The sequence below is a fragment of the Megascapheus bottae genome, chromosome 32, assembly GCF_031878675.1.
Source record: "Megascapheus bottae isolate mThoBot1 chromosome 32, mThoBot2.hap1, whole genome shotgun sequence".
NCBI lineage: Eukaryota > Metazoa > Chordata > Mammalia > Rodentia > Geomyidae > Megascapheus > Megascapheus bottae.
The window spans coordinates 8,036,070-8,055,467 of record NC_143540.1 but is presented as its reverse complement, the minus strand read 5'-3'; the positions used below and the strand labels follow the sequence as shown (position 1 = coordinate 8,055,467).

Genomic DNA, 19,398 nt, shown 5'->3' with positions numbered 1-19,398 from the left:
CTGGACATCATGTCCAGCTAATTTAGCTACTGCCAGTGACACAGGAAGGGATCAAAAGCTGGACCTAAGGATTGGGGCCCCTCCCTGCTACCCAACTTTCCTACAGAGTTTAGGTTGACCAGTGTTGGGTAATTTTTAAGATATGGTTGCTAGGAGAGAACATGGCTCTTTTGGGATGATCTCAAGATACTGGACTGTAGTATAGGATCTAGAATATTCCTGGGCCAGAGTGGAGAGTCTAGCAGGTGGGAAAGGTTTCTGCATGTTCCTGGAAAGAATGACCAAGTCGCACTGCATACAATAAACAAAAAAGGTCTGTATTAGAACATTTACACTCAGGGAAGGAAGAGGTATCTGCATCATCATATGTGGAATGTTGAAGAAAGTTAAAATAAATAAAACTCCGAGCGTGGCTGGGGGCTGGCTCAGGCTGGGGCCCACAGAGGTAACTTGCACGTCAGCTCCAGGCTGCAGAGGCCACCACCTGACCATACCGGTCTCCTCCCCAGACGCAGCGCAGCTGGGCCTGGGACACACACCAGTCTCTCAGGTACTCTGTCCCGAAGCTGTTAAGCTCACTCCCCACTCTCCTCGCTGATCTCTGTGACAATGTCTATCAGACTCTGCAGCCCGAAGATATAGCCGGCGTCCTGGCCCTCGTGAACCACGCTGTCCTCACCAAACAGCCTGCAGGTGGTGTGTGCGAAGTCGATCATGCGCACGTCCACGGAGCTTGCGCCGATGGGCTTGTAGGCGTAGGCTCCGGCGGACTCATCAGCCGACTCCTCGGACAGATCTTCCAGGTCCTCTGCATCGGAGTCCAGGGCCACTTCAGGCCACTCCTTGCCATCGTAGATGATCAGCAGGGAGCTGGAGTAGAAGCGGTACGATTCCTGTCGTTCCAGCACCGCCTTGAGCTCGGCCAGCTTCTTCAGCACAGGGCTCAGGAGCTCCCGGCGCAGGTATCGGCCATTGTGGAAAAACTGGAAAAGTGCTTCCTTGAACCCCTGCACCGACAGCTTCCGCCCGTGGTACTTGTTCATGAACATGAGCTGGCCCGTGCCTGTCTGGTAGACCTGTGCAAGAGACAAGCAGGTCAAGGCCTAAGTGCCACTTCTGGCTTTTTCTATGTAGGTGGTACTGAGGAATCGAACCCAGGGCTTCGTGAGTGCTAGGGGAGCACTCAACCACTAAACGCATGCCCAACCCGACAGCGTGGTAAGCATACCAATCACACAAGAGCCAGTGGGCATCTTCACTAACCAACACCTGCCCAGGAAGTAGTCATCTGATGTGGATTCGTTCCTTTGTGCCCTGGACCCCTATGGGAGACAGCCCAGTCCTCTTGCCTGGTGTTCAACTCCTGTCCCTGTCCACAGACTTTGGACTCAACCAGGCAAGCCAGGCTCGAGAGACATCACGCACAAGAGTTCTTTTTTTGGCTGATCCTAGGGCTTCAATTTCAACTCCTGGGCCTGGGCACTGTCCCTCTGCCTCTTTTGTGCTCAAGGCTAATGCTCTACCACTTGAGCCACAGTGCCACTTCCAGCTTTTTCTGAATGGAGTACTGGAGGTAAGACATTCACAGGCTTTCCTACCTGGGCTGTCTTCAAACCCATGATCCTCAGATCTCAGCCTCCTTAGTAGCTAGGATTACACACTTGAATCAAGGGGGCCTGGCTTTTTTTTTTTGCCAGGTTTGGGGCTTGAACGCAGGGCCCGAGTGCTGTCACTTCCGTTTCTTTTGCTGGTTGATTAGAGGTAAGGTTCAAGGACTTTCCTGTTCTGGCTAGCTTTGAACTCTGATCCTCAGATCTGAGCCTCCTGAGTAGTTAGGATGACAGTGACAGGCAGGAACTACAGGTGCCAGGCTTATATAGGCTTTCTTACTGACCACAAAGCAAGAAATGTGAAGACTTTAGAGACCACAGTACCACGCCATGGCAGAGGGTGCCAGCCACTCGATGGCTTAGCCAGCGCTCATCTTGGCACCGTCCTCACCTGCATGCCACACACACGCACACCAATGACAGCAGATGTGCTCTGCTGACATTTTCGGATCTGGTTGGCTGCTTTCTCCTCTGATGCATCGTCCCCGTGCTGGCGGGTGCCCATCTTGAGGTCCAGGACACAAGGCACCTCGTAGCGGGAAGTCAGGTTCTCCAGTAAGATGAATTCTGAACTGTTAAGGAACTGCTAGTGCCTATGCATTGGCCTGTCGCTGCTCCCAAAGCTTAATGCCTCCATGCAGAGACCCAGAGGAGCGCAGGTCTGTAGGGAACCCTATAGACCACCCCCCCCCCATTCAGAGGGGCCAGGGAGGAGACTGCTACCACTTGAGAGACACGCTCATCAGTCTTTGCTTGTCTTTTTTTGTTTTGTTTTAAGATAGGGAATCTAGCTTTTACCAGGGAATAGCCCCAGATCTTAACTGTTCTATTTGTGCCACCTTGATAGCTGGGCCGTAAGATACCAAGCCTGATTTATCTTTGAGACAGTCTTGCTAACTCTTGTGCCCAGTTGTCCTTAAATTGTGATTCTTCTACCTATACCTCACAAGTAGCTGGGATTGATTATTTTATGAATAGCTAAAATATAAGTAAAATAAAACCTAGCCAGGCACTGGTGGCTCACGCCTGTCATCCTAGCTACTCAGGAGGCTGAGATCTAAGGATTGTGGTTCAAAGCCAGCCTGGGCAGGAAAGTCCCTGAGATTTTTATTTCCAATTTATCACCGGAAAACTATAGGTAGCTGTGTAACTCAACATGGAAGAGCGTCTTCATGGGTTAAGTAGAGGAAGGGGAGTGGCAGATTGTTGTTGCTTTCTTCAGGGACAGTTCATGTGCAGTCAGTACCCCCCTCCCTCTTTCAGTCCTTGCAGTAAGCTTTTTTTTTTTTTTTTTGCCAGTCCTGGGCTTGAGCTCAGGGCCTGAGCACTGTCCTTGGACTTTCTCTCAAGGTTAGAGCTCTACCACTTGAGCCTCAGCACCACTTCCAGCTTTTTTTTCTATATATGTGGTACCAAGGAATCGAACCCGGGTCTCCGTGCATGCTAGGCAAGCACTTTAACCACTAGGCCAAACTCCCGGCTGCAGTAAGCTCTTATTTAGTGTGAAGATCAGGACCAATGCTGGCCAGCTAGAGCCAGACGATAGGAGTTGACTCTTTTCTAAGACCCATTATTTGTTAAATCAGACCCTAGCCCTAAGGAAGTGGTATCTGTCCCCACTTACCACACAGGGCATCCTGAGAAAACCTGTAGAAAAAAACGCAACCTTGACTAAAAATCCTAACCTTGTCCCATGTGTGGTGCCAGCATGCTTGTCATATAGCAATCGCATGAGTTTAAAGCTAGCCTTCAGTACGCACTGAGCCTCTGCTGTCTCACAAAGTAAAACCTCAATGAAAAAAAACCCCGATCTCTCCTTCCTTCTCCTGTCTCCAAGGTATGGATGTCCTGTGGACAAAGGATACTGTACTGGTTCCGATGCTTTGCATTCTCCTTCATTCTCTGTAACTGTTGCTGGTGACATTTCATGCTCCAAGGATTGTAGTGTTTAAGTTGGGAACTTATGTTCCCCTTCTTCTCTATGTTGTAGTATACGACTTCAGATTTCTTTAGCCACTCGAATTCTTCTTCTAGTTTATGGCTGTTGAGAGATAAAGATCCAAAACTCATAATGTCTCCAAGTTGGTTCAGAGTCATAAAGGACATTTTTGGTGTGATGTTAATATGGAGGTGGTCACATGTATATGTACAAACCCATTAAATGCTTCAAATGAATATATTTTTTAATGTTTTATTCCACAGAAAGGCTGATTAAAATAGAGCCAGGAGGCTGAGATCTGAGGATCATGGGTCAAAGCCAGCCTAAGCAGGAAAGTCTATAAGATTCTTATCTCCAATTAACCACCAAAAAGCTGGAAGGGGAATTGTGATTCAAGTGGTAGAGCATTAGCCTCGAGCAAAAAGGCTTGGAAACAGTATCCAGGCCCTGAGTTCAAGCCCCAGGACTGGCACAAAAATAAAAATTAAATTAAAAAAGGGACCCACCTAGCTGGGCACTGGTGGGCTCACGCCTATAATCCTAGGCTACTCAAAAAGCTGAGACAGGAAGATCATAGTTTGAGGCCAGCCAGGTGGGAAAATGCATGACTTTTTATTTTTCCCAGTCCTGGGGCTTAGCTACTGTATCTGAGACTCTTTTGCACAAAGCTAGCACTGAACCTCATCAGCCACATACCCATTTCTAGCCTTTTCTGTTTATGTCATACTAAGGAATCGAACCCAGGGCTCCATGTATGCTAGGCAAGCACTCTTCCATTAAACTACTCAGAAACCGCCAGAAGTGGCATCGAGGCTCAAGTGGAAGAGCACTAGCTTTGAGCACAGAGAAGCACGCGGGAACTGGCCAGAGTGACAAGGCACCTATGGGTAGACCCTGAGCCTCTGGCTTCAGGCTGCAATCAGGAAACCACCCCCACCTCCCCACCCCAGAATGCTCCCCAGAGTGTAAGATCCCCTTCAGTCTTTTTTGTTTTTGTTTTTGTTTTTTTTTTTTTTTTGCCAGTCCTGGGCTTGAGCTTAGGGCCTGAGCACTGTCCTTGGACTTTCTCAAGGCTAGAGCTCTACCACTTGAGCCTCAGCACCACTTCCGGCTTTTTTCTATGTATGTGATACCGAGGAATCGAACCCGGGTCTTCATGCATGCTAGGCAAGCACTTTAACCACTAGGCCAAACTCCCGGCCCCTCCCCTTCAGTCTTTACCCACCTCTTCATCTTCTCCTCCTTCCGGTGCTGGCGTACCCACTCCTTGGGCGACTTCTCTGTTTCTAGGACATGATGCTTTTTGTTTGTCCATCTTAGCAGCTTACTTTTGGGTTCACAGTCCGAATTGTCTACAATGTCCCCAGTGCCATGGTCCCCTTTTAATGGATATGCTATTAAACATAAGTTCCTGTCTTCATCTTCTTCAAAGCTCACCGATACCACACCTGCGAGGAGGGTGAGGAGTAGAAAAGGACTTTTCATTTCACACGAAGACGCGTTCTAAGTAACATGATTTTAACATGTGTGGTTTGTTCTTACCCTGTTCCTTAAGTCTCTATGTTGCCAGAGGCCCCAAACTCATCTGCAACCTAACAAATATCAAAACAGCTAGAAAAAATGACACCATACAAGACAAGCAATTAGGGAGTAAACATGGCCAAGAGTTTCGTTTTTTGTTTTTTTGTTTTTTGTTTTTCTTTCCTCTCTACAGTACTCAACAAGGCAAGAGCCAAAGAATTACAGGACACATTTTTTTTCCAGATTGAAAATGTTTATTCATGTTTATGTAAACTCTTCTAATCCTATGAGAGACACAAAAGACAATGATCTTTATATCTCATGGCCTGGAAGCCTGCTTTAAAGCAGAGCCTGAACACACGGCAAACACGGGTATGCCTCAAGATAAGCAACTCAGGGTGACGAAGCCTGGGTAATAAGCAAAGCAAAATAAAGGGGGGAAAGGGGAGGCAAACAAAACAAATCACACAAGCACACAGACACCCTAGCAAAAGACCCCCACACAGGTGGGTGCCCGAGCCTTTTGTCCTTCTCAGTGATATTTTTATTGCAGTTTCATGTCACAAGATAACAAAATGAACACAAGGCAAATAGGGTTGGGCCGGGAGCGCAGACACATGGTGGCCTTGAAAGCAGTTTTTTGGTTTTTGTTTTTTTCCCTCCCCCTTGAGTCTCTAGAGCCTGCCATGTGTCATTTAGACAGTCTTTGAGGAGGGAGCCATTCAGCAGTTGCCGACGAGCGCCTTACAACAGACTGGCTGAACACCTTTTCCTCCCAGGCCTCTCTGCCCCGGGATCACTCAATCTGCTCAGTGCTTGCTGCCTGCCTGCTTGCTTGCTTCAAGGGAATTCGTGCTCAAGAGAGAGACGACACTTCTGAGGTGCCCCCCCACCCCAGCTCTGTGTGCAGAGGAGCCAAGGTGGGGGAAAGTCAGGGGGACCACACTTCCCTGTGGCCATGCGGGAAAGGAACCAGGGGGAAGGGGGAGAAAAAATGGGGTAGGAGTGACCAGCTAACAAAGGAACTTGGGCTTTCTCCTGGAAAAAACAAAACAAATAAAAACAGAAAAAGGACCAAGTGAGGGTCCCTGATTCCCCCCACCCCACCACAACACATGCATTTTCAGAGTACAGATACCCAATACATTCTGTTTTTAAAGAACAATGTTTCAACAGTCCCCAAAGAACCTACATTTGTCCTAGAGTCTTTTGTCCAACCAACAGTGCACATTTAAAATTAAATTTTTAATGGCTTCTCCTTTAAGAAAGGTTCCCCCCACCCTTCCAGGAAAGACCATACCATGCTGATGGCTGCCAATATCCCTCCCCCGCCCCGCTCCCCAAAAAATGCATTGTAAAAAAGAACGTCACTATGGATGAATCAAAGGGTTTGCCTTTACATAGCAATTTTGAGGACATTCCGTAATAGCAAAGGGCTTCAGCTAATCAGCACAGCCCTCCCTCTCCAGCATTCCATGACTCAACCCTGCTCCCAGCCTACCTAATCACCCGGGCTTGCTGGTTTCCTGGAGGACAAAAAGCAGGCTGCAAGAGTTCTGGGTAATATCCTCCTAAAGTCGTCCCCCACTTGTCCCCTTCCAGGAGGGGGACTAGGGGTTACTGTAATCAAGAGACACCTGAACATAAAACACAACTAGGCGTCCACCAGAAAGAAACTCCAAACAATCCATGGAACAAATCAATGGAGCGATCTTGATCTTACCAGGGCTTTTACAGGGAGGGTGTGAGGTGCTGGGCTGAGGGCCAAGAGGAGGAGAAAGAGGAGGAAGGAGGGAGGGAGTGGGAGGGAGACAGGGCTCACAGTATTGGCTAGCTGCCAGCGCTTTCCATGGCCGCCATCCCCTCACATCTCACCAGCCTGACAACCCCTCCAGCAGCTGGGGGCTTACCTTTGTACTGGGGAGTGAATCTGCGCATGTCCGCTGGGAGGGTCTCGTAGAACTGATGCTCCCTTGGGATCAGGGGCTTGCACAGGGTTGTCTCGTTGAAGCGGAGGACGCAGGAGTGCCCCCCAACCTGGTGGACAAAGGGTTCCAGCAGGACACCCTTGGCATGGGGCTCCACGTCCATGGCCCTGAAAGCTGGGCTCATCCTCTGGACGCAGGCAGCAGGAAGGAAGGGGAGGCAGCGAGGTCTGGCGGCCAATGCTGTCTTCTGCCTGTGTCTTTCTGTCTGTGTCTCTTCACGCCTAGACTGACTGGCAAAGGACACTCTGCCTGCCTGTCGGGAAGCAAACACAAAGGTGACTGTGCTGTGTGGATGGAGCTGCTTTATAGCCACTGGGGCCCTTCTGCTCTAGCAGAAAGACAAACAGTGTGAGCTCACACTCGGCCCCGCCCACACCACCCACGCCAGCCCCACCTCTTCCCACAGAAAGACAAACAAGAGGGGCGGGGTTACTGGGGGGGGCGGCGATAGATGGAGACATGGTAGGGTAGTATTATTAGAGCCACAACAGCAGGAGACACCTCAAGTCATCAAGCAATGGGGGTTAAAAATTACACTTTCAAACATAACAGTCATTATTTAAACCAATGTTCTAATTAGCATCGTTACACTTCACGTGAATGGTACCCAAGTTTTTCCACTAATTATTACTATATATATATGTGCATTTTTAAATAAAATGTACTTATGTACAGGGAAAAACCAATTTACACATCACCTCCTAAGATTTACTTGCCCAAGGTGTTCCCACACACGGCCCCTGGCTAAAGCCAAAGCCAAGCCCCATTAACCTTATTAGCATGGACCGAGGGCTTGGCTTTAATGATTAACCTCTGTCTCTGAAAACAACTGATTGAGGCTAGCTAACTCTACTTAAAAAGATACACAGTGTTCTAGGGCACAGACTATTTTTATCTGTTCGATCCTGATCACCAAAAATTGGCATACACCTTTAAAATCAAAGTTGTATTCCTGGGGGAAGCAAAGCTTTCACCTACCACAGGTGGAAGGCCTTCCAGATCTGATTACACATCCAGAGCTGTACAAATCACACCATCAACTCTAGTCCATACACACCCTGTTTACTGCTTCAAAACATGTCAAGCTACTTCCTGCCTATAATTTATTGACTTACACAGTCTACTAGCACAACTGTACAAGGCTTGAACTACATACATATCCATGTCTGTATAGGCATCTTACTGGCAAACTCCTCCAGTTCCCACAGGAACAGTGGTAGTAGGAGTGTGTGGAGATAGGCCCTTTGTCCTTTAATGTAAAGCACCTACTATGTGCTGGGCTCATTAGTGGAATTTCTCACTTGGGTCTTATGATCCTTTCTATGAGGTAGACACTATTTTCCTTCCAGAAAACAACTTGAGAGAGAAGTTTAGAAAACACATTCAAAACCAGGGTTAGAAAGCCCAAGTGATGCCATCTGCCACTAACTCAAGAGCCCAGGGTCTCTGGAATTTCTGCCTGATATAGCATTCTGACTATACACCGGGGACATTTTCTACAGTAGAAAATATTTCCTGCTAAAGAGTGCTATGGTAAGTAACCCAACTGTGTGCATACTCCAATTGCAGGATTAGCAATCAATGAACTTTCCTACGTGAAAAAAATCAGAGACTCAGGGACAGTGCCCAGGCCCAGAGTTTAAGTTCTGACACACACACACACACAAATTTCCTGATTTCCAACTTGACTCACTACAGAAGGCCTGGGAGCAATGTGAGAAATGTCCTCAAATCACACAGGCCATGGGGCCACAAGGATGAGGGCATTCTAGCTATTCCTGCTTCTCTCCACAAGATGGCGCCCTGAGATGCAATTTCCCTAGTTCTCTTACAGACTGGCTCACCCAAGTAGAGGGAGAGCAAAGACCTGAGTAAGCAATATTAACACCTATGGAAAGCTACTGTCACGGGCAGACTGCCAGAAAAAGTGCAGCTCAAGTACAGTAATAACCAAATTGTCAAAGTACGAGATGCTTCCCAGGGGCCAGGCTTTAGACAAGTAAGTTCTTTGTAAAACCTAAAATTGCTTTTGCTAACAGAGCAAAACTAGTGATAATGCAAACCTCTTTCCAATTCTGTTCAGAACTCCTTTTTTTGGGATATGTGTGTGTGTGTGTGTGTGTGTGTGTGTGTGTGTGTAAGGTGTCAACTGTGGGGCTTGAACCCAGGGCCTGGATACTGTCACTGCGCTCTTTTGCTCAAATCTAGCACTCTACTACTTTGTGCCACAGCCCTACTTCTGGTTTTGTGATGGTTAATTAGAGATGAAGAGTCTCACAGACTTTTCTGCCAGGTCTGGCTTTGAACCACGATCCTCAGAACTCAGCCTCTTGACTAGCTAGGATGACCAAAGACCTAAGCCACCAGTGTCTGGTCGCTTTTTTTTTTGGCCAGTCCCGGGCCTTGAACTCAGGGCCTGAGCACTGTCCTTGGGCTTTCTCAAGGCTAGAGCTCTACCACTTGAGCCATAGCACCACTTCCAGCTTTTTTTCTATGTATGTGGTACTGAGGAATCAAACCCAGGTCTTTGTGCATGTTAGGCAAGCACTCTACCACTAGGTCAAACTCCCAGCCAAAATTCATAACTATATTCAACTAACTAGAAAACTATTAATGCAGGGCTCTTTTAATCCACTCCCACCTCTGATGAAAATTAAAGCAAAACTGGTCTTCTTCCCAGGTCCCCATGGTGTTCATTAGATAACGTGTGTTACCTGAACACCCTTTCTCCCTGCACCCATCTCTGGCAGTCAAGTCCACAGGACACTGCTCCCAGGAAAGGCCAGGCCATCATCCTGAATAGAGAGAGAGGTAGGAAAAAAGGGGTATTTATCCAGGAATCCTGCATGCTTACTGTAAAGGCAATGCCATAGGTGGACTCCATATATAGCCATACCAGGAATACCTGAAAAATACTGATTTTAGATTTATCGTTTATCTTAGCTTTCCATAGTCCCTCACATCTGCCGATGAAACTACGAAGAGATAAGGAACATAGAACACAATCTACCCTATAACAGGCTATAGCATCGCTCACAATTCACACCAAGATCCAAGCAGAATTGATTTAAGAATTGCAGAAACAAACGTCTTAATAGTCTGAATTTGCTACATCCTGCAAATAACAACATTAGTGATGCATCAAAGCCCCTGGGCCCTCAGTTCACTCTTCCAGAATTTAATGAGGACAAATGGGGATCCACTGGACCCACTTACGCTGCCTGAGAAAAGCCCCAGGGTCAGACAGTCACTGGGGAAGGTGTGATGCAGGATGGCTTCATGCTAGGAAAACAACCCTTACCAAGTTCAAGTCTCCCTAATGAACCCTAAGAGCTGCAGCAAAGTGGGCATGCCCAATACACACAACTGGCACCACTGGGACCAGTCATTGGAACTCTCAGACATTGTCCACAGAAATGTAACAATGCATGGCTATTTGGGAAACTAGTATGGCAGTTTCTTATGAATGTAAATATATAAGCCAGGTGCAGTGAGTGGCATGTATCTGTAGTCTCAGCTATTCTAGAAGCTGGGTGGGTCACGCAAGCTCAGAGTTTCAAAGCCAGTCTGAGCAATACAGTGATATACCTCCATCTCGAGGGGCAAAGAAAAAAAAGATCAACATGGATTTACTATATGGCAACCCAATTTCTAGGTTTTTGTCTAAAAGAAATAAAAACATATGCTCACAAACTGGCTGTACATAAACGCTTCTAATGACCCTATTTCACAAGAGCTAAAAAGTAAGCAAAAAAAAAAATCAGTTAGTAGATAAACAAATTGTGGCAAGCACTAAGCTAAATCACAAAAGACTATATGCTATATATGAAACTAGAAACTTACAGCAAGCTAGAAACGTGACGGCACAGCTATTACGGCATAAAGTAGATTAGTTGATCAAAGGGCCACAAGGACTTAGATAATCGTGACAAGTATCTCATGGACGCAAGTTCTCCTCCTTTCCCCTCTAACGGGGCTCAAAGGCATCACTGAGCTTTTTCACTCACACACGCCAAGGTGTTGAAGGTGACCCCAAGGGAAGACTATCCCTCAAACATCCAGGACACCCACTTTGGGATGGCAACATATCTTAATGCCATCTGCTTCACTTGCGAAGTCTCATTTTTATCAGGGACTCAACATAAGCACACTTCTACTAGTCATTTGGTTATCTCCTTTGCAACTCTTATAAAGCCAAAGCTAAAAGAGCCTTTACACAGAAATGGGCAGAACAGAAACAGAAAGGTCCAATAAGGAGGCCGGGAAGATGGCTTAGTGGTACAGTGCTTGCCTACTAGCATGCATGAACCATGGGTTCGAAAAACGCTGGAAGTGGTACAGTGGTTCAAATGGTAAGAGCTCTAGCCTTGAGAAAGTCCGAGGACAGTGCTCAGGCCCCCAGACTGGCAAAAAAAAAAAAAGATAATATAAAAACTGAAACAACCTTTAGGAGAGACAATAATAATAATAATAATAAACAGATGCAACCAACTACCTCAAAGGACAGATTGTGCAACCCTCCTATTTTCTCTAAAGAAAGTTTTAACACTGCTGTCATAGAAAGAGGCAGAAAAGGTGTCTGAAACATGGCTGATGGTAGAGTACTTACTAGTCAATGAGTAAAAGCATCTGGTACTGAGTTTGTGTTGGGTCTCCAACAAAAAAAAAAAAAAAAAAAGGAGAAAGAGGCAGTCAAAATGTTGCCCAAAACCTATGGAGGGCTAGGGATATGGCTCAGTAGTAGGGTGCGCTCATAGCATGCATGAGGCCTTGAATTCAATTTCTTGGTTCCACATAAACAAAAAATAAATAAGATTAACTTTTTTTTTAATGTAGGAAAAGCAGGGCAGGTATGGTGGTACACACCTGTAATCCCAGCTCTCAGGAGGCTAGGGCTAAAGGAGACAGAGTTCAAAACCAACCAGAGCTACACCTTAAAAAGAGTGGGGGAGAGAGAGGATCATAGTTGTTTAACGATGCCATATAACTCATACCATATTAACTGCGGACACCTCAAAATCTTCCCTCTACTATGAGGCAAAATCATTATTCCCTTCTTATTTTTATTTTGTTTATGCACTGATATTTTTAGTTCTAGGGATGGAACCTAGAGCCTCGCACATTCTAAACAGGTACTTTACTGCTGAGCTACATTCCTAGATTGCAAATTTCTTGAAATAGTCTCCAGTTCTGAGCATATGCTACTTTCACAACTGGGAGAGCAAAATAATTATAATGGGGGAGGATTCACAAGATTGAAATAGGAAAACACAGATGGGGTGCCCAGCTCTGGAAGGTTTTAAATCTATCCACACGAAAGTAAACATGGAAGCAGCCCACTGCGTAGGCGAATGGCGTCACTGCATGATGGGGATGGTGGACGCCGACCACATGGGAACACACAAGGAATACACCGTCCCTCAGGTAGACACTAGCAGAAGGCCAAAGAAACCAACTCCTCAACCTTCCATGACCATCAACTAGGACAATGGAATATGTCTTTGCCAAAAATGATATCTCCCATTTGGCTTTTCTAAGACAAGGCTAAGTAGCCAAGGCAAGCCTTGAACTATCAATCTTCCTGCCTTAGCAGGGATACTGGGATTACATTTGCTGCAGAGAACTGTTTAATGAGCATGGCTGGGCCTGGCAGTGGTTCATATCTATAGTCCTAGCTACTATGGAGACTGAGGTGTGAGGACTGCAGTTCAAAGCCAGCCTGGGAGGGGAAAGCATCTGAAACTCTCATCCCCAGGAATCAGCAAAACAAAGCCAGAAGTGGAGGTATGGCTCAAATGTTAGGAGTGCTAGCCTTAAGCAAAAAAATGTGCAGGGACTGGGCTGGGCTTAGTGGGAAGTTTGAACTCCCCAACCCCAGAAAGCCAAGATCACCAAAATCAATCTGACACTCCTCCATCATCTCTCAGACTGGGCTCCCTTACCTTATGGCCCTTTTTCACTTGGGTGGACACAGGAAGGGATAACTTCCCTGGCAGCTTTAGGTTTTGGACTCAATTCTCAATGTTCAAATACTGTTTGCAGACATTTGTTCCACCTGACACAATGTCTCTATGGTCACTTTGCCTATCCCATTGCCACAACTGGCAGGGCACAGGGAGGTATACCTACAGCCTGGTACCCAGCCACGGAGGAATTAAGGAAGAGGAGATGGCAGTAAATGAGGGCTTCATCAATGTTTAGGTATAATGCATTCTGGATAACCTTAAGGGAAAGTAGGAAACTCTCTAGAGAACTGGAGATCGCTGAGGGCCTCTTAAAAAATGCACTCTCCCCAATGAATTCAGCATGCGATCTGGGGAACAGGAATCACGGATCCTGACTTTTGAAATGTTGCTTTTAGGGTACCAGACAAGAGACATAAGACAGAGCCAGGAGTGTGGCTTAGTGGTAGAGTACTTGTCTACCATGCATGAAGCCCTGGAGTCCAATCTTCAGTAACACATACATAGAAAAGTTGTGCTCAAGTGGTAGAGCGTTAGCCTTGAACAAGAGAAGGTCAAGGATAGTGCCCAGGCCTTGAGTTCAAGCTCCAGGACTGGCAAAAAATAAAGCTCTTGTATGTTTTTTTAAATAATCATTGTTAAGGTGTAACAGGGCAATGAATACGTTTCATTTCCTTGAATAATGTCACCCCTTCTTTTGCTTGTCCCATTTCCCCCTCCCTTCCCTGACCACATTATGTAGATCATTTTCCACATACTGGATACTGAATAGATTACCGTTTGTTCACCCTGCCTCTAACTTTTCTGCACCAAACCTCCTTTACCCTCCCCTCAAAGAAAAATAACCCAAAGCATAAACAAACACCACCACCACCACCACCATCACCAAAACACACACACAAAAAAAGCATGTTTTGGGGCCAGGAGTTTGGCCTAATGGTAGAGTCCTTGCCTAACATATACAAAGACCCTGGTTCAATTCCTCAGTACCACAAACATAGAAGAAGCCAGAAGTGGCGCTGTGGTTCAAGTGGTAGGGTTCTAGCCTTGAGAAACCCCCTGAGTTCAAGCCAGGACTGGCAAAAACAAACAAACAAACAACAAAACATGTTTGCATTTCCTGGGAGTCATAGCTCTTGCTTTTTTGAGATCCTGTCTCACTCTATTGCCTAGGCTGGGCTCATATTTGCACTAGTCCTGGGTGTGCAACTCTGTGCCCAGGCTAGATGAGCTTTGGTGGTTCCTTCACCTACCAAAAAGACAAAAGCGACTCCCTCCCATCCAGCCACCAGATAGCTAAAAAGTCTCAAGTATAAATAAATAAAATAGAGGAAACAGTATTTAAGAGAGAAAACAGCCGTTTCCATCAAGTGCCATGAGCAGATCATAAATAACTCCAAGGTTATCAGACAACAACAGTGGGCACTGGAGAAGGCAATTGAAAAAAAATTAAGGGTTTGGTTGTTGATGATGCTTTTTGGTCAGTTGTGGGGCTTGGGAGTTATCCCCAACCTTTTCTGCTCAAGGCTAGTGCTCTACCACTTTGTACCATAGCTCCACTTCTGGCTTTTTTTTTTTTTTAAAGCAGTTTAGTGGAGATAAGTCTTACAGACTTCATCTCCTCAAAGCTAGTGTCTTACCACTTTGAGCTTTCTGGTTGCTAATTGGAGTCCCCTGGACTTTTCTTGAACTGAGATGGTCAGATCTCAGTCTTCTGAGTAGGTAGGACTCAGGCATTAGCTACCAGCACCCAACAGGATTAACTAATTTTTTTTTTTTTTGGCCAGCTCTAGGGTTTGAACTCAAGACTTGGACACTGTCTTGAGCTTCTTTTGCTCAAGGATAGCACTCTACCACATGAACCACAGTGCCACGTCCAGCCTTTCCTGTTTATGTGATACTGAGGAATCGAATCTAGGGCTTCACCCATGCTCGGCAAGCACTCTATCAGTAACCCACATTCCCAGTCCATGAATTACTATTTTTTTTAAAAGACAGAAATAATGACAGTATAATAGCCAACTCTTTCAGAGATATTCAGTAAAATATGATTAACGTAACACTTCTGGAGGCCAAAGTGGCAGAGCATTTGACAAGGCCTAAAATGAAATAAACATAAAAAAAAATATCTTAAGGCCTGGAAGTTTGGCCTAGTGGTAAGAGTGCTTGCCTAGCATGCACAAAGACCCGGGTTCAATTCCTTGGTACCACATACATAGAAAAAGCCAGAAGCAGTGCTGTGGCTTGCCAAGGACAGTGCTCAGGCGCTGAATTAAGGCCCAGGCAAAAAAAAAAAAAAAAAAAAGCTTAATTTTATTATATGTTATTGTTTTTTAGATATACTACTGCTACACAGCCCAGAAGGACCACAGAATGTTTTTTTTTTTTGGTGATACTTGAACTCAGGGCCTCAGCATTGTCCCTGAGTGCTTTTGCTCAAGGCTAGCGCTATTCCACCATAGATTTTTGAGTCACTAATTGAGATAAAAGAATTTCTTGGCAATTTTTCTGCCGGGGATGGCTTTGAACCAGGGATCCTAAGCTCTCAGCCTCCTAAGTAGCTAGGATTACTGACCAACTGCACCCCACCCCTGGAATATGAAAGAGGTTGTGTTTGAACTCATGACCTACCTACTTTAGCCTCATAAATGCTGAGATTTCAGATATGCACCCCAATACTTGGCATCAACTTATTCTATAAACAATCTTCCCATCAAGTAAACAAGAAACCTTGGCTTAAAATTCTTCGCTAAAGCATCCTCTTTATGAACCGAACAATGGAAATTTTTCATCTCAGCAACTTGGCCTCAGGGAGGAGACTCAAGCTCATCACTGTTGCCTAGATACTAGTGATATCTCCAAGGCTCCCACATCCCACTACAAGGGAGACTGGCTGGGATTCAGCAATCAGTGATTGGTCCTTCCTGGCACATTCCAATGTTTGGAAATACAGGGTTGGTATACAGTGCTCTGGTCTGTCACCTTGGAAACTTCAAAGCACAAAACAAGACTCTAACATCTGATTAGCTGGTTTCTACAACTACATCGACTCCAGTTTCTAGTCCTTATCTACTTGATTTCTAGCAATATGTGTGAATTCTCCGCTAAAACCACAATGCAGGTAAACAATCTGAGTTAACAGTACAATTGACTCTCCTCCAAAGAGAAAGTTGCTAGACAATCAACTGTCTTATTAATGCCAAATGTGATAAAAGTGTTCATTATACCACTTCTGATTTTGAGAGTGGTTAAAAACACCACCACCCGTGGATTTCTTTTTTTAATACTTAACACCAAGTTACAAGATGTAATTATACCAACCCCACAACTTACGTAAATAAGCATCTCAGTCCACGTAAGATATTATCCTACTAAAAATGCCAATACAGCAAACATTTTAAATACCAGGACTGAACAAAATTACTGTAATCGAGAGCCTCCTTTAAAGAGAATTCGTGTAACTGCTCATTTTCAGTATTTTGGTTACTTTTCAAGTGTCAGAACTTTCTCTTAAAACTAGTCTTCAGAGACTGGGGCTGTGGCTTAGTGGTAGAGTGATTGCCTACCATACATGAAACCCTGGGTTCAATTCCCCAGTACCAGATAAACAGAAAAACCCAGAACTGGCAGCTGTTGCTCAAGTGGTAGAACACTTGGCATGAGCAAAAGAAGCTCAGGAATAGTGCAAGCCCCTGGAGGACTGGGGGGAGGAGGGAACTACAAAATGATCCTCTTCCATTCATATTCTTTGTACCTTTTGCTAAGAATATTAATTCTATTCAGCAACAAGCTATTTACCCTGTTTTGTTTTTTATTTTGTTTGTTTTTTGTTTTTGCCAGTCCTGGGCCTTGAACTCAAGGCCTGAGCACTGTCCTTGAGCTTTCCCAGGCAAGAGCTGTACCACTGGAGCCATAGCACCATTTCCAGCTTTTTTTTCTTTTTTTTTATATACGTGGTACCAAGGAAAGGAACCTGGGTCTTCCTGCATGCTAGGAAAGCACTCTTACCACTAGGCCAAATTCCTGGCCCCTTCACTGGTATTTTAAGAGTATTAGATTTTACTGGGTTCTACATCTGATTTTCATGTATTTTTCTGCTAGTATAGCTTTCTTGGTTATTTTGTGTGTGTTCCAAAATGTATTACAGAAGAGTTACCATTCAATGTGACAGTTGGTAAGTATAATGCATCTTGATGGATACAGGTTATGGAGATGGGTTAAAAATCCTAAAACAGGGGCCGGGAGTTTGGCCTAGTGGTTGAGTGCTTGCTTAGCATGCACGAGAAGACCCGGGTTCAATTCCTCGGTACCATATACATAGGAAAAAGCCAGAAGTGGTGCTGAGGCTCAAGTGGTAGAGCTCTAGCCTTGAGAAAGTCCAAGGACAGTGCTCAGGCCCTGAGCTCAAGCCCAGGACTGGAAAAAAACAAACAAACAAAAAAATCCTAAAATAGGAGTCATGAAGGATACTAATCACACACACACACACACACACACACAAGCAATCTGCAATCAAATGAGAAACGAAAACTCCATTCAAGGTGAAAACACTAGTATAAGGCAGGCGTCTTGTTTACAAGACATTTCCCAAACCAGTAAGATTAGATGTGCAGAGCATCCCTGTTCGCCCCCTCACCCCCACCCCGCTACACACACCCGATACCCCTATCCAATGCGAGGAGATTGGGCCCAACTGGCCTTCAACAACCCAAAATGGCTGCACGTCCGTGGAGCGCCTCCCCCCCACCTCCCGCACACCTCCTCCGCCACCATCCCCCCCTCTCCCAGCTCCCAAGCCCCGGGTCACCCACCATAAACCAGACCTGAGAGCGCTGAACCCAAAGATGGGACACCCCTCCCCCAGCCCCAGTCCTCAGTAACCTGGGACATCGTGGCCACCAATGACCTAGGGAAGACACCTTCCCCGCCTCCCCCCACCCAATGATACGGGAGATTTTCTCCATAAAAACAGAGAAGACACTGCTTTCTCCTGGCCCACCCCCACCACCACAATGACCGGAGATCCTGACCCTCCCCTCAAAGGGGGAATATCCTCTCTCCTCAGTGACCCGATGACAGAGATGATGGATGGATGGATGGATGGATGGATGGATGGATGGATGGATGGATAGATGGATGGATAGATGGATGGATGAATGGATGGATAGATGGATAGATAGATGGATAGAAGGATGGATGGATGGATAGATGGATAGATAGATGGATAGAAGGATGGATGGATGGATAGATGGATAGATAGATGGATGGATAGATGGATAGATAGATGGATAGAAGGATGGATGGATGGATGGATGGATGGATGGATGGATAGATGGATAGATAGATAGATGGATAGAAAGATGGATGGATGGATAGATGGATAGATAGATGGATGGATCGATAGATGGATGGATCGATAGATGGATGGATGGATAGATGGATAGATTGATGGATAAATGGATGGACGGATAGATAGATGGATAGATGGATGGATGGATCGATCGATAGATAGATGGATAGATGGATGGATAGATGGATAGATAGATAGACGGATAGATGGATGGATAGATGGATAGATGGATGGATGGATGGATAGATGGATGGATGGATGGATAGATGGATAGATTGATGGATAAATGGATGGATAGATAGATGGATAGATGAATAGATGGATGGATGGATGGATAGCTAGATGGGTAGACAGACAGACACCTTCACCAAGAGTCGGGAGAGTCTGGTTCCACAAAGATGGTGGGAGACCTCCCTCACAATGACAGCGGGAGACACTCCCCCACACCACCGCCACCTCACCAAACGACGTGAAGAAGCCCTCAGTGACAAACCACGGCACGTGAAAATGCCGTTCCCTTCAGACTCGGGAGGCGACCTGGGTCGGAGGGCCTGGCGAAAGCGGGCGTTACCTGTGCAGCCACAGCCGGGTCCCGCGGCGCTTCCGTCCTATTGTTTCTCTTCCACCAAAATGGCTGCGCCGCTCGGAGCCCCGCCCCCTCGCGCCTCGCTCCCAGGATCCTCCGGCGATTGGCTGACACCAGAAGCCGCGCACGCGGACTGGGTAACCCGAAAGGCGCTGTTGCTAAGGCGCTGGGATTCGCTGTGGTGACTTCCGGAAAGGGGTGGGGCACCTGGGCGTGGCGGCCAATAAGGGGCGTGGAGGCAGATGGTGGGCGTGGGGGGCGTGGTTAAGCAAGGGGCGGAGCATTGTTCTCCAATAGGAAGGGTAAGCCGAGAGAGTCAAGTGCTACGTAGGAGTGACTGACGGGTTACGTGAGAATGTGTCAACCGCAGGACGTGGGAGACAGGTAGATCCCTCAACCGTCCTGGTTGGCCAGGCAATGAGGTGCTTTCCCAGGATGCGG

At 46.2% G+C, this 19,398-nt stretch overlaps 1 protein-coding gene across 1 annotated transcript; it reads right to left on the bottom strand.

Moving 5' to 3' along the window:
• Positions 1–296: 296 nt before the first annotated feature.
• On the bottom strand, positions 297–19,045 carry Ip6k2 (inositol hexakisphosphate kinase 2). Its single transcript, XM_090323683.1, has 6 exons — positions 18,943–19,045; positions 6,981–7,311; positions 4,775–4,997; positions 3,476–3,651; positions 2,002–2,177; positions 297–1,076 (listed from the first exon to the last, which is right to left on the bottom strand). The coding sequence occupies exons 2-6, from the start codon at positions 7,180–7,182 to the stop codon at positions 576–578; spliced, it is 1,278 nt and encodes a 425-aa protein (XP_090179809.1). The 5' UTR covers positions 7,183–7,311; positions 18,943–19,045; the 3' UTR covers positions 297–575.
• Between the last annotated feature and the right edge of the window lie 353 nt (positions 19,046–19,398).

Bases quoted from the DNA above. Each gene is read 5' to 3' on its own strand.
- Ip6k2 (XM_090323683.1), bottom strand. From the start codon at position 7,182: ATGAGCCCAGCTTTCAGGGCCATGGACGTGGAGCCCCATGCCAAGGGT. The intron at 2,178-3,475 runs GTATCCTTTGTC...TTAACAGTTCAG, and splicing joins AAAGCATCGGAACCAGTACA to AATTCATCTTACTGGAGAAC. The intron at 1,077-2,001 runs GTGAGGACGGTG...TCTCTTGCACAG, and splicing joins TGCGTGTGTGTGGCATGCAG to GTCTACCAGACAGGCACGGG.